This window comes from Cucurbitaria berberidis (genome assembly GCF_010015615.1).
Source record: "Cucurbitaria berberidis CBS 394.84 unplaced genomic scaffold K460scaffold_1, whole genome shotgun sequence".
In the NCBI taxonomy this organism is placed as follows: Eukaryota; Fungi; Ascomycota; class Dothideomycetes; order Pleosporales; family Cucurbitariaceae; genus Cucurbitaria; species Cucurbitaria berberidis.
Genome location: NW_024468935.1, coordinates 386072 through 399262, shown reverse-complemented (window position 1 = coordinate 399262; position 13191 = coordinate 386072). Strand labels below are relative to the sequence as shown.

The 13191-nt window shown below is 50.6% G+C and overlaps 5 protein-coding genes across 5 annotated transcripts; 1 reads left to right on the top strand and 4 right to left on the bottom strand.

Moving 5' to 3' along the window:
- Window position 1: 1 nt before the first annotated feature.
- On the bottom strand, window positions 2-1272 carry K460DRAFT_298364 (NAD(P)-binding protein). The gene is made up of 3 exons (XM_040929763.1): window positions 1078-1272; window positions 863-1004; window positions 2-808 (listed from the first exon to the last, which is right to left on the bottom strand). The coding sequence occupies exons 1-3, from the start codon at window positions 1145-1147 to the stop codon at window positions 142-144; spliced, it is 879 nt and encodes a 292-aa protein (XP_040792253.1). The 5' UTR covers window positions 1148-1272; the 3' UTR covers window positions 2-141.
- A 451-nt stretch (window positions 1273-1723) lies between these two features.
- K460DRAFT_372134 (P-loop containing nucleoside triphosphate hydrolase protein) lies at window positions 1724-3865 on the top strand (the record flags this gene model as incomplete). The annotated part of the gene is made up of 6 exons (XM_040934479.1): window positions 1724-2253; window positions 2409-2768; window positions 2876-3002; window positions 3056-3338; window positions 3407-3637; window positions 3699-3865. 6 exons carry the CDS (start codon window positions 1724-1726, stop codon window positions 3863-3865), a joined length of 1698 nt encoding a protein of 565 aa, XP_040792252.1.
- A 373-nt stretch (window positions 3866-4238) lies between these two features.
- K460DRAFT_421902 (uncharacterized protein) lies at window positions 4239-5694 on the bottom strand. The gene is made up of 2 exons (XM_040938163.1): window positions 5192-5694; window positions 4239-4903 (listed from the first exon to the last, which is right to left on the bottom strand). Exons 1-2 carry the CDS (start codon window positions 5668-5670, stop codon window positions 4384-4386), a joined length of 999 nt encoding a protein of 332 aa, XP_040792251.1. The 5' UTR covers window positions 5671-5694; the 3' UTR covers window positions 4239-4383.
- Window positions 5695-7164: 1470 nt separating this feature from the next.
- Window positions 7165-10295, bottom strand: K460DRAFT_360535 (glycoside hydrolase family 94 protein). The gene is made up of 2 exons (XM_040932289.1): window positions 10052-10295; window positions 7165-9979 (listed from the first exon to the last, which is right to left on the bottom strand). The coding sequence occupies exon 2, from the start codon at window positions 9931-9933 to the stop codon at window positions 7537-7539; it is 2397 nt and encodes a 798-aa protein (XP_040792250.1). The 5' UTR covers window positions 9934-9979; window positions 10052-10295; the 3' UTR covers window positions 7165-7536.
- Window positions 10296-10697: 402 nt separating this feature from the next.
- K460DRAFT_372131 (WD40 repeat-like protein) lies at window positions 10698-12203 on the bottom strand (the record flags this gene model as incomplete). The annotated part of the gene is made up of 1 exon (XM_040934478.1): window positions 10698-12203. The coding sequence occupies one exon, from the start codon at window positions 12201-12203 to the stop codon at window positions 10698-10700; it is 1506 nt and encodes a 501-aa protein (XP_040792249.1).
- Window positions 12204-13191: the final 988 nt, after the last annotated feature.

The window sequence follows — 13191 nt, the reverse complement described above, 5'->3', positions numbered from 1 at the left end:
TGTGGGGAAAGGCACGCGAGATCATCCAGAATCTTGGTTAGGAGCAAACGAAACTGTCCCAAAGTCTCACACTTTTCTATTGCCATACCCTCGTCTTCGCCGAAACTCCTGCAGTCCTCCAAGACGCCTGAAAGCATACGCTCATCGACCCGCCACGACGTTCAGCACACCGCCATCAACGGCAATGATCTCGCCATTGACATAGTTGTTTCTGGTCAGGAACAAGACCGCCTGTGCCATTTCCGCGTCGCTTCCAGCACGTTCCATTGGCACATGTCCCTTCTCCTGTATCTTTTCGTCCGGCACATGGCTCTTCTGGTCCTCGTTGCTCTCCTTTGCCGTCATCTCCGATGGGAAGTAGCCTGGCGCAATCGAGTTCACGCGGATGCGGAGCTTTTGGAACTCTCCTGACATCAGCTTCGTCAAATGGACCGTGCCGCCTTTGGCCGCGTTATAGCTGAAGTGGCCTTGGGCGTGTCGCATGATGCCGGACATGGAGCTGATGACAATAACGGACGCGCTCAAATGCCCGTGGCTTTCGGTTCCAGCTTGGAGTAGAGGTAAGAGAACGACAGTACTAAAGTAGACGGATGTGACATCCGTGTTGTACGTGTCAGCCCAGCCTTCGAACGTCTCATTCTCCCAGAGCTTCTTCTTCATATCGGTTGCATTTTCCGCGTCGGGCTCCACCTTTTCGCCAGAGATACCAGCTGCAGCGACGAGGAGGTTGATGTATTTTTCTTTCGATGATAGTTCCTGGTACATGCCCTCTAGGTCATCCTTCTTGGTAACATCGTACGGTCCAAGCCTATTTACTAGTCAGTAATGCTAGTCCAATCATGACTTGCGAATGCAGACGTACGGGATGATTTGGCCGCCTCCAGAGGGGGAGTGTGTCTTTGCAGCGTTCTCGAGCACTTCCTTGCGTCGTCCGGTGATGTATACTTTGGCCCCGTTCGCGGCAAGAGCTTGTGCTGCCATCAATCCAATCCCAGAACCGCCACCTAAGGTGAACAATTCAAAGTCAGATTCCGTCTCTTCTACATTACTCGGGCGAAGTGGGCATGCGATACGTACCGGTGATTACACAAACATAGCCCTTGACTGAGAAGAGCTTCTCCGCTCGGAGTTCGCTGGTGTCAGCCATGACTAAAGGGTTTCGCACGGGTTGCTGAAGTCTTTTGAGAGTTTAGAAATCGGGGATTGCTCGTGTGTGCAAGGAGACTTGGACACTATGTTCAAAATGTATATTTATATCTAGGTACACCGCTGTATTGGTACACAAGAGTCAGGATGGCGTAGTAGATAATACTTGTGGCCTATGACGTACCGCTGAGCCTGTTGCGCCTTCCCAAAAGTAGCTAGACGGTGCTATCTCGATGGAGACAAGTGCTTTTTCCTCATTTGGCACGCTCTCACACGCGGACAACCGCAGCCTTTCGTCTCACCTTCAACGTCTTCCAGTCCTGTATTGCGCGCATTCACTATTGCTGTTGGCGTTCAGGGAAGTCTAAGATTTGTTCGTGTGTCTCTATCTCGCCTCTGCTTTCGTATAAATCCTGGTGCGAGGCCGCCCGCTCACCGGCGCGGCTGCCTGCAGTCAGACACCGTCAACAGTACTCGCGCAACACATCCATGGTTATACAGCGAACCATCTAAAATACAACATAAAACTTCAATGGGCAGGCTTCGCGACCTTCACGATCTTAATCAGGTCAATCATATGACGATGGCAACACCTCCCGCGCCGTCAGCCAACTCCATAGTCCCGCAAATTGCTCCAGGCAATGACACAAAGCTGTGGTCAGAGTCTCTAGATACTCCTGGATACATCCCGCGTCACATGAAGCGTTCAGCATCTGCATCGTTTCCGATACTTGAAGTTATCCAGCGCCTACTACACCGACTCAAACCTAGTGGAGGTGATTTGGAGAAGATATTAGCACTGATCGGTCTATATCAAGCTGTTCGACCAGTTTATAACCACCTGAAGGACTTCTGCATATGGGCCTTCACGGTTCAGGTCACCATTCCTGAGAATGATCCGGTTGCCAAGGAAGTACTTGCTTGGATGGGCTCAGAGGTTATCTTGAACAGCCGCACTAGAAGCGCAATGCTTGTGACGGGAGGCATGCAAGATCCTAACGATGACTTCCACCGTCGCATGATGATGTCACGTGGTCCTGGAGTGGGTATCGATCGAGTAGACGACGAGGTTTTGTGCCTGCCGCCGATTGGGACACGCCTATTTTGGTAAGCTTCATTCCTGTGCTTTCAAATTCACGCACGTTATCCATCTCAAGCCTTTGCGTTGTTCTTTGGATACATTCAGCCTACTTCATCCCACATGATTAGCTTATAGACAACGTCGCGAATCCCGCCTGAAGCCCCTGTGCTAACCCCACCAGGCTCGGCTTTCGCCCCTTCATATTCTCACGTCGCGGCGGTCACAGCTATCGAAACAACAGTGTCATGGCTGGCAATCTCGTTGATGATAGTGGTCAGCTGCAGAATTCGCTTACTCTGATGACGCTAGGCTGGAGCCTGAAGTCGCTGCAGGATTTCACTGAACTCTGCCACCAGTTTAAGCTAGAGAATCTGACAGGTACAACCACTGTGTACTTTGCTGGAGGCGGTCAGAACGATCCCTACGGCGACGGATGGAAGTCAGTTTCAAAGGCTATCAGGAAGCTTGACACGATCGACATGGATGAGGCCGTCAAATCGGACCTCATTAGAGATGCGGAGTACTACTACAGTGACCAATCGTAAGTGAGCCGGCATACCTCCAAAAGCCAGTTCATTTTCTCAACGTAATTTGCATAAAGTTGCAACGTGGTTCATGCTCTTCAACAGCACGGCTGACGTGACCTAGGCGACAGTTCTTCGCGGACTGTGGTATTCCGTATCGCCGTGGTTATTTGTTCCATGGACCACCCGGGACTGGCAAGAGCTCTTTTAGCGCTGCTTTGGCAGGCCATCTCGGGTGCGATATCTATCATGTACGTCTCTGCACATAACAATTCGGAAACTCCCCAAGCGCTGACCTTTCGAGATCAACTTAGCCACTGGGGATATCAGTGACGGCGGCCTCCATCGCCTATTTCTGGGCCTCCCAAGGAAATGTATCGTGGTGATCGAAGATATCGACTCTGCTGGTATTGGTCGAGAACATAACTCGTCATCAAAGCCGCCTCCGGTGGCTCCAGATCTGACCCCAGACCTCCAGGGTATGCTTAGTGGCTTACCTCCTCCACCACCACCAATGGGACGACGACGCAACATGGTTACTCTTAGTGGTCTACTCAATGCTATCGATGGTAACGCTTCACAAGAAGGTAGGTAATTTTTCACATTGGAGTGCATTTCGCTGTACGATAGTCTGCTAATGATGTTCATTAAATAGGCAGATTGCTCATCATGACTTCGAATAATCCCGACTCCCTCGATGCCGCTCTCACACGCCCCGGACGGATTGACAGGAAGATCTACTTCGGTAACATGAGTAAGACAGCTGGGAAGAGCATATTCAAGCGCTTGATTGGGCGATCAGCCCTTGCACACGACGCTGCATTCACAATGGCGCAAATCGAGCAGTACGCCAACGAATTCGCCGACAAAGTGCCAGCAAATACATGTAAGTATTGTCTATGGCGAACTTGTCTGTGAGGCATGTGCTGACGTACCTGCACCTCTAGTCACTCCTGCTCAGGTGCAAAACTTCTTGCAGGGCTGCCGCGGAGACCCTAACAAAGCCTTGGAAGAGATTGATGCTTGGGTTTGGGAGAATCAGGCTAGCGCTACAACAGCAACAAAACACACGAGTCATACATCTACATCGGAAAGCCTCGTCTCGAATCCCTAGACAATGACAGTCGTTTGGAGTCACTGAAGCGAACTGAGGACATGATGAAATGAGAATCATATCACCTGACAACCCCCGATGGGCTTTACGGCTATATATTGGTCATTATGATACATAAAAGATTATCGGGTATCGGAGCAAGTGAAGTGTACATTATTGCAGGAGGGAGGTGGCTTCATCATGGCGGGGCCATCATGAACCTGATTGAAGCAAGAAAATCAATTAAACGGGCACATGATTGCTGTAATCACTAACAGTGTGATATTTGATAACCTCAAATACTGAAAACGGCGAGGAAGATTTAGTCAAATTTGTATTGTACTATTCTCCATAAGGTCATAAGGAGTGTCGTAGCTTGGTATGATTGAAACAAGTACCACAAAGGATACTCTAGGGCGTCATTACTCTTCGCCAATATCCTGTGTGGACTCAAAGTCGTGAAAGCTCACTTGCGCATCAAAGGGTCGAGATTAATCTCCAACCGAGTATGCCGCAAGGCCTAAGGCTCCGCGCTGCATTTAGCACGAGCGAACGTACAGTCCAAGAGGGCTGGGGTTGTAGTCCTGGAAGTAATGGAGCGCAAAGTCGCCCTGACTGCAAAGCTCGTAGGTCACAGTCTGTCCCGCCGCGCAGCTACCCGAGGCAATGGCATAAGAGTTGCCGGGCGCCACGCTCAAGCTTTGAAGTTCGCTGTCCTTTCCAGGCTGGTTAGCCCAAGTCGTCTGCTGGGTCGCTGGGCCCGTCAATTTCGTGAAGTTGACCTTTCCGCTGCCGGAGACGGTGAAGCTGGATGTCTCGAGATCCTTTTGCTCGGGGAAGAGGAAGACGAGACTGCACGTCTTGCCAGAGTAGGACGCGGGGATATCGAAGTTGAAGATGGAGCAGGTGGTGCTGTTGACGGTTCCGAAGTAGGATGTGCCGTATGACTTGCTCGGTTGCTTGGAATCGACGGGGACAATGAGGTGGGGGTATTCATATTTGCCGTTCAGGTCTGTGGGGCATCCACCAGCGGACTTGCTAGGCTGCGGAGCAGGCTGGCTTGGTGTAGGTTTAGATGACTGAGCCGGTTGACTTGGCTGAGGGGCGGGCTTCGAAGGTTGGTAATCCGACTGGCTTGGTGCAGGCGTAGATGGCTGAGCCGGTTGACTTGGATGAGGAGCTGGTTTTGAGGGCTGAGCTGGCTGGGAAGATTCAGGGGCAGGCTTTGAAGGTTGATAAGCCGACTGACTCGGTCGAGGAGCTGGCTGACAGGCTGAAGAAGGGTGAGATTGCTGAGGAGCTGGCTGATAGGGTTGCGCAGGTTGACTCGGGGCAGGCTTTGATGACTGTTCAGGTTGAGCAGGCTTGCTTGGCTGGGGCGGTGTAGATCCAGAGCCGCAAGACCCGGCGGGGCTCAACGAGATCTCAACGCACTTGTCCTGGCCTGAGACAGTCTTGGTGTAGACGTTGTACTCGCCGTTGTCGTTGACAGCGCAAGCATAAAACTTTCCATTGCCGTTGTAAGTAACTTTATCCCCGGAGGTTGAGAAACCAGATGTCGGGCTAGCACCAACATCACATTGGAACTGCGTTGTAGGGGGCGTGAGGATGCAACCGCGTCCATTGGTGTCAGTGAAGCCGCCGTTGCTCAAGCAATAGCAACCCGTGGGGTGCCCACCACCCACACGGTTTTGACCATCAGAAAGCTGGCCGAGGACTCCAGATGCACCTCCAGATGCACGGAGCTGGACGCACTGTGGTGGCTCGCGGGCAACGAGGGCGTTGGCAGTAAGGCCTAATGCGACTTGAGCGAATGCGTACTTCATGTTGAATAGCTGGATTGATCGTCGGATGAAGAATGAGGAAGCGGATGGCTTTGCAAGTCCAACTGCAGAGCGACTCTTATATTTGCAGTAGATGACGAATGTACATAGTAAGATGACATCAACATATGCTCTGTGGTCCACAATTTTTTTTGAAGCAGGTTGCGGGTGTCTTCTGTTGAGGTCATAGTGGACATCGCGATCCGGATGGCCGCTGTATCGACAATTTTGGTATCAAGCAACGCAAGCTTGCGGACGTGTTCACAGGCCGCAGTGGCTCCGTTGTCTGCCCATAACCCGGGATTCTCGTATATGGATCCTTTGGAATCGGGTAGCTCATGCTGTCACGTAACATCATCCGTATTTATTGGATGCATATCCGAGTGGTCCTGGGACTTGGTCCACCGATACAGATTGGCAAGTGGGTCGATCATCAACAAGCTCCAATTTTATGCCGGATAGGTTGATAGGGACGTTGCTCGAAAGGTGCATATTTGATGTCGACCAAGAGTGGTACAAGTCAATCAGGTACGCGAGATCTGATGAAAAGAAAGACATCCTCATTCAATGAATTCTGTTAATCATAAAGCCAGATGGTTCCTAGAGTAACATCGAAAATGCCTTATGCCATGGGGTGGTTGATGCCAGCGGATAGGCCGGACCATACAACTCGAGACTATCGAAAATATGGCGGGTCTGGGGTGGAGAAAAGGGCGCCGATTATAATCACCCGCCATTGCCGAGCATTTCCTCATTCGTATGCAAGATGACAAGACAAGCTTTCCGCCAGGACGGCTGATGTGCCGAACGTCACCCCACAGTTTGGGTTGCGCTAAAATGGAATTGTGGGGTGAAGCGAAAGCGATGATGCATGTCACGTGAAGAGATACCGATTGAGAGAGACAGAAGCACTAGCTGATGTGAGTTATGGGGACAAATGACGGGGCCATACTATAAAAAGAAATAAGCAAACGAAATCTGAGCCCATGTGGTTCGCAGGCTAGGGATAAGATCGCTGGGAACGGGCGGTTTGCAGGCGTATGTGCTTAATAACCACCTGCTGGCAAAACTTCTCGATCTTCGATGTGTTGCCGCCATTCATGAAGGGAGGCCTAGAGTTCTTTAATGGTTACCTGTGCGCGGACCGGAAGGCCGTTATAGCTACTGATATTGATTAACCGAGTTAGCCGGTTGTAGAAGCAGAGCACATGCTGTGTCTGTAACCCTCCACGGTACTCCATCGCGAAGCGAGAAGTTTCTTCTGGTTGATTGCATTCCTAGACGTATCAATAGATCCAGGCAAGAGATATGGCAATGCCGATCCGATCTTCCGAACAGGGGCCTCACGCGCGTTACTGTGTGCAAGTTCAAACTACCACGCCCTTGCCTACCAGGTTAAGGAAACAGGCGGAGAGCGGAACCAGGTTTCTCTTGTGCTAACGCGCGTCTGGACGGCTATGGTGTTGGTTCATAAACTAGGAGGATGAAAATTGACATAGGGAGATAATATTGGATCTTTTACATCACGCACACGCTAAGCTCAAAGCAGTATAGCTCCAACACTTGGACTGAGTGCCGGGTACAGTCGCCCAGATTGAAGTCATCCACATTGCTGTTATCTTCATAATCATTATTGTGTCTTAACTATCAGTATTACCTTTATTCTCGAGCGCTACAAGCATGAAGTGAAGATTGCCGATGGATGTTTAGCACTCGTCCTGTTATGAAATATGGAAGACAACACAGTCATCCCCAAGTTCATCTTATAGACTAATCACTGTTAACACTCGCTCGCATGAGTTCCGGTTGCGCACGCCCATGTCTATTGATTACCGAAATTTTTAATGCAAACGCGTCGACTCCTTCAACCTACTTTTTCGAACTAACCACCGACTCTTTTGATTTTGGTATCGATACCTCAACTTTGTAGGTCCTTCCTGTCTCGACGTTTCCGATGATATTACCATCTAGTGGCTCTCCATCGACTACAACCTTCACATTCAGTGTATCTGTGCGCCTGATGGCTACCTCAAACGTCGCGTTCCTGAACTTCCGTATGACTCGCAGGTCCTCCCAGGCACTCGGTATCTTGGGATCAACTTCCAAGCCTTCTCTAACCCCTCTAAGGCCACACAGACCTTCAATGAAACATCTGTATACCCAGGATACTGTTCCAGTATTGAAAAGCTGCGAACTCCTACCAGCTGTGCGATCAAGGTTCGGAATTCCGTAACCACCACGATAATAGTTTGGGATAAAGATCGGTAGCTGGCCGCGGCGCAAAAGATGTTCCTCGTCGGGTCCCGGGATCATCTTGCGGAGAGTGGAGTACGCGCGGTCAACCTCGCCGATACCATACAGTGCCCATGCATAGAAAGCAGCTGCGTGATTGTACACGGATCCGTTCTCGCCCTGACCTGGGTACTTTTGAGTAACGCGACCAACATCTTCACGCATGCTGGTATAAGGGGGGCCAAACATGACAACACCATATGGCGTTGTGAGTTGCTCATCAACTTGTGGCAGCATCTTCGAGATTTGTTCAGGGGAAGCTGCACCTCCGAGAATTGACCAGGCTTGTGGATTCAGCCAGATTCGACCTTCCTTGTCATCTTTGATGCCGAAAGTCACGTTGTCATCCGTAATTCCGCGGGCGTACCAGTCGCCATCCCAGAGATGCTCGTTGGCGGATTCGTTTACTTCTTCTGCACCGGCGCGGTACTTCGCTGCAATGTCAGCCCTATTGACCTGCTCACAGACGGTAGCCCAGAGGTTTACGGCGTACGCGGTAGCGACTGTTAGCCATCCCGATACACCCACTCCCTTGGGCCCAACCATGTTCATTGGGTCACACCAATCACCCTGCGCAATGTAAGACAGACCGCGTTCATCACGCGCGTCTGATGATAGGAGCCAGTCCATCGCTCGGCTGAGGCGCTCGAAGACCGTGTACGTGTCACCATGCATGCTATTCACCTTTTCTTCTAGGAGCCCATAGTCGCCTGTCTCGCTAAGATAGATCTCCAGAGCGATGGGCAGCCAAACGCAGTGGTCTGTATGTGGGATTTGATTGATGTATTTCAACACCGCACCTTTCGCGAGTAGAATCCCGTCAGGCATCGAGCCGTTCTTCTCCTGCTGACCCACTGCAGTAAGAATAGCCTTGCGGCAGACTTCAGGCTTAATGAAACTCATGCCCATGTTGTCTTGGAGGTAGTTCCGTGTTTGCGGATCGGTCGTAAGTCGGTTTACATCTCCATGGTAGTACAGTTGTCGGGGTAGCCAGTTGTTGACGAAGTTATCCAGGTCCTTGTCTGGGGTATCGAGGCGGAGGCAGCCGTTACCTTTTTCGATGTACGCCTCGTAATCATTGGCCGCTTTAGCAAAAGCGGCCTTACTGAGGTACTTCTTGCGCATGTCAAGAATCTCCAGTTCGTCGTATGCCGGGCCGAACATAAAGCGATACTCTCTACTGTCCTTCGCTTCCAGCTGATCCCGATATTGGACAGCTGCTGTCGGGGTCTCATAGCGGGCGTCGTTATTAGACAACTGTGCCTCATTCAATGCAGAAGGAGCTTGTAACCCTCCTTCGCCTTCAAAAGCTTCTTGTTTTGCTTCCCATGCGACTGGAGTTGTCTCACAAAGAAGGTACGTCTTGTCTTTCAGAAATTTTGTCTTGGGGTAATCCGCCGCTTTCTGGTAGGGCGTCTTACTGCTGCCTACAATGCCACCCACTTCCTCGTTCCATTCCGCCTCTTGATTCATCCACGACATGTAGCCGAATGGAAAGTATGGATAGATGCTCAAACTACGCTTGCGACCTGAGAGATTGGTGACTTTGATGGTCCATAGTTCGGCCACATCATCCGTCGGTAGCAGAAAGCCCATTTCAACGCGGATGCCAAGTTTCTCGACGGTCCATTTGATGTCACTTTTCCCAACGGAGAAGTTGAATCGATCGAACTTCGCTCTCACTGGCTCATATGGAGCTGAGAATATCTCTTTCGTCGTTTCATCTTTAACGTATACGAACCGACCCGGGTGGTGCGCGTAGTAGTTTTGCTCGGGTTGCATGAACGTCTTTGCCTCGAGGTTCGGGGCGTAGGCGTATTTTGCGGGCTCTGGTTGCATGAACTGTGCAGTGGCGTAACCACGACAGGTGACTTGAATCATCATGCGCTGATTCCAGAGAAATGCACCCGATTTAGGCATTGCCGTAGGGCTGTCGAGTTCATATCGCTCTCCGTTCTCCGTCGCCTGAATCATGATTGAATACTGGTGCAGGTACAAAGGTTTTGGTGCCCAACGTGGACTTTTATACCGCAAAGGGCTGGTTGGTTATACAAAGACGTAAGGGCCAACATGGCCAGGAGGCTAAGCTTACTGAGTTTAGTAACACGATAGAAGGGAAATGGGAACGCAGAAAGCGAGCTCGAGACAATACAGTGCAGGTCTGCTTCCGGTTCAGTTTGAAGTCGAACGAACTCGATATCGAACAACTAAGAAGCCAGTTGAGACAGAAAGAAGGACGGGTTGCTGTGCAGTCGATGAGATGCAAAGAAAAGCAAGCTCGAAGCAAATCTCAAAACAACAAGGCCAAAGTGCAGACCCGGAAAAGAACAATGAGGGGTTTTCGGGGGAACAATCAGCTGTCGCGGCGGTTCATATGTATGTACCATAAGTTGCATCGCGTGGGGCTAAGCGAGAGGCGGTGTGGGGTTCAGCCTGAAAGGGGCGCGGAGGCGGTTATCCGGACCGTCAGGCCTTTAGCCAACCGTAAGACCAAATCGAAAATGGGTCCCGATCGACAGTAATACCGCATATTCAGTGTTAGTACTGTAAAGAGAGCGAAGTTGTGTCATTCGCTATACATCGGAAGTGGTTACTAGTAACGTGGAGAATTATCCTACTGCTTGTGTCGCAGCGTCGGAAAATAACTCGTGTGCTCCCCTATCAACCCTAGCGTCTCTACTCGGTTCCTTTAGTTGTGTTTCTTTGATCGACATGGTCGGAAGGGCAGGAACACTAATTCACCAATATCTCACCTTGCCATCTCCATCGATGCTAATATACAAGCTAGATTCGCCTTCTTTCTGGAAAAGATTATAGAATCCTCGTTCTACCCAAGCAATGTTCACGCCCATGGGCCGCCTGAACAGCTCTTTGGTATTGCTCTGCGTATCATAGACTAGCTTAGTGCCGTCCGATATTTCAAGACACAGTAGTCGTCCTTCGTCCAGCCAGCTGACAGCTTGGACTCCTGCCATGGAGTTCCAGTCTTTCTCGTCACCCATGGCGAAATGTTGGATAGTGGAGCCATTCTGTCCCTCAAACGGACTCCAGACGTATGCGTGCGTACCAACGCAAAGTGCAATTTGCGATTTGATGGGATGCCACTGAAGGCAGCGGCACCAATCGTTGAAAGTCTCCTGGAACGTTGAGATCTTCCGCCCATCAACGACATCGTGTACTTGGATAACTCTGCCGGATTTGGAACTCCATACAATGTGTTTGGAGTCCGACGAGAACGCACCAGCCCAGCTCTGACCACCTGAGTCCTCTGTAGCCCATCCTAGTTTGCCGGTGGTAGAAGAATACATGCGCATGGTCCCATCCCAGGACACGGAAGCGACGTATTGGTTATCAGGGCTAATGCCTGACCACATGATGGCATCTGTGTGCCCCGATAGGCGATGGATCTCCATTCTTGCATCAATGTCGTAGATGACCACTTGAGGCAGCTTGTCTTGCTCGCGCATGCCAGATTGAGTTGAACCATTCTGGAAGTGGTAAAGCAGTAGTCGACCGTCACTACTGAATGCTGTGGAACTAAAGTTGCTCAGCGTCGCATTGTCGATTATCGTGTTGTTCCTTCTGCGGTGATCTGCAGCTACTTGACGAAGTGCCTCTGCAAATCGTGCATGGAGGGTGGACGCATTCACGAATTCTCTGGTCCACCCATGGTTCGCTGTAAGTTCGGGGGCAATGGCATCAATGGCTGTCGTCGCAAAGATGGCAGGAAGGATCGGCTCTTCCTCGTCTAGAGCCCGACCATGTTGGTCCAAGTGCCATAGAATCAGCTGGTCATCTTCGGATCCTCGGCGGGACGCCTTTTCGGGTATACCGCTAACCGCGGTGTACGCAGGTTTCTCGTGTTCTCCCCCCGCATCTTCAGCAATAGTATCTGCTTGTTCACCCTTTTTCACGATGGGTCTGAAAACCAAAGCCCCAGAGCCTTCGAGAACTTGGCGTAATTCTTTCGACTTGACATCGTATATCAGAATGGGCCCCTTGCTTGTGGTGATGGCCAGCAGCTTCTGGTCCGGACTGATGGCGGTGGAGTAGCTCTTGTATGCACGCTCATCTTTCTCCTTGGTTCGGGTAAAATCGAGTACGTCGGTTTCCCGTCCCCACTCGCGTGGATGGCCTGCGGCATAACTAGCGGGAATTCCATCAAGCTCAAAGTCCCGCGCGGGTTCAATTGGAAAACTGAACTGTTTTAGAAAATCTCTTGACGAAATACAATGGGGAGCCATGTTGAAGGAAGTCGATTATTGTAGAGGGGGGCATTGGATGTTTTTAATGCGACTGCTGCCTAAAGTTTCCACATGCGGTATAGTTTTGGAATGACGTTACCCATCCATGTACACCCATCGACGCCAAGCCAATCGTAGTTGAACTCTGTCGCAGCGAGATAATTACTTGCAGGACGATTCAACGACGGAGCCTGGAAAAAAAGGACATTAGGCAGCATTGTTGAATACATCAAAAGTCAAATGAACCTAAGATAGCTTTGGAAAATGTATGAGCTGAAACGAACGAACGATCCTACGAGATGCTACCCGCCCATCTATGCTTGGCCCATCTGAAGAATGAGAAACATAAAGGGCGCAGCGGCAGGGAAAGACGCCATATAAGCTCAGAGGTTCTCGATCATCAGCAAGCTACAACCGCAAAGCAGCTCATGCTCACCGAGACCAGAAACATCGATCTTGGGCGTTGCCTTTGTCCAACTGCCATTCATCGCAAGATGTTGGGACAAGTCCCGGCTGTTGGACCCACAAATGAAGTCGGAGACGACGAATGTGTAACGCCCATGTATACAAGTATTCCGCAAAGGAAACGCGCTAAATCGCGTCCCCCATTACGAATGAAGTTTGGGCCTCTATTGCCGCACGCAGTAAAAGGTGGCCGATTCCTGTACCGAAAGTCTGAGCAAGAAGCCAAAGCCTGGACATCTTCAAATCACTGTGCTATCGGCAACAGACGGTGGCCCAAATATGCCTTTGAGCACATCCACTACCATGTGAGAAGCAAGAGGTGGTGATTATCGGAAGAACCATTTGAAGGAACGTTTCATGGGTAATTGTACCTGGTGTAGGAGTATTAGCGGGTGAAGGAACTTAATGAGCCTTGACAACATACCAGATTTGTAGAAACGCGTCCTGTCCGCACCAGCATAAGGCGCGTCGCGCTCGTCGTGTCAGTGCACAAGGGATAAATCTTAGAGCAGAAACACATGCA

Coding starts and splice junctions, on each gene's coding strand:
- K460DRAFT_298364 (XM_040929763.1), bottom strand. CDS start 1,147: ATGGCTGACACCAGCGAACTCCGAGCGGAGAAGCTCTTCTCAGTCAAG. Junction 1,005..1,077: donor CTATGTTTGTGTAATCACCG/GTACGTATCGCA, acceptor TGTTCACCTTAG/GTGGCGGTTCTGGGATTGGA. Junction 809..862: donor GGAGGCGGCCAAATCATCCC/GTACGTCTGCAT, acceptor ACTAGTAAATAG/GCTTGGACCGTACGATGTTA.
- K460DRAFT_421902 (XM_040938163.1), bottom strand. CDS start 5,670: ATGAAGTACGCATTCGCTCAAGTCGCATTAGGCCTTACTGCCAACGCC. Junction 4,904..5,191: donor AAGCCTGCTCAACCTGAACA/GTCATCAAAGCC, acceptor ACCTACACCAAG/CCAGCCTGCTCCGCAGCCTA.
- K460DRAFT_360535 (XM_040932289.1), bottom strand. CDS start 9,933: ATGATTCAGGCGACGGAGAACGGAGAGCGATATGAACTCGACAGCCCT.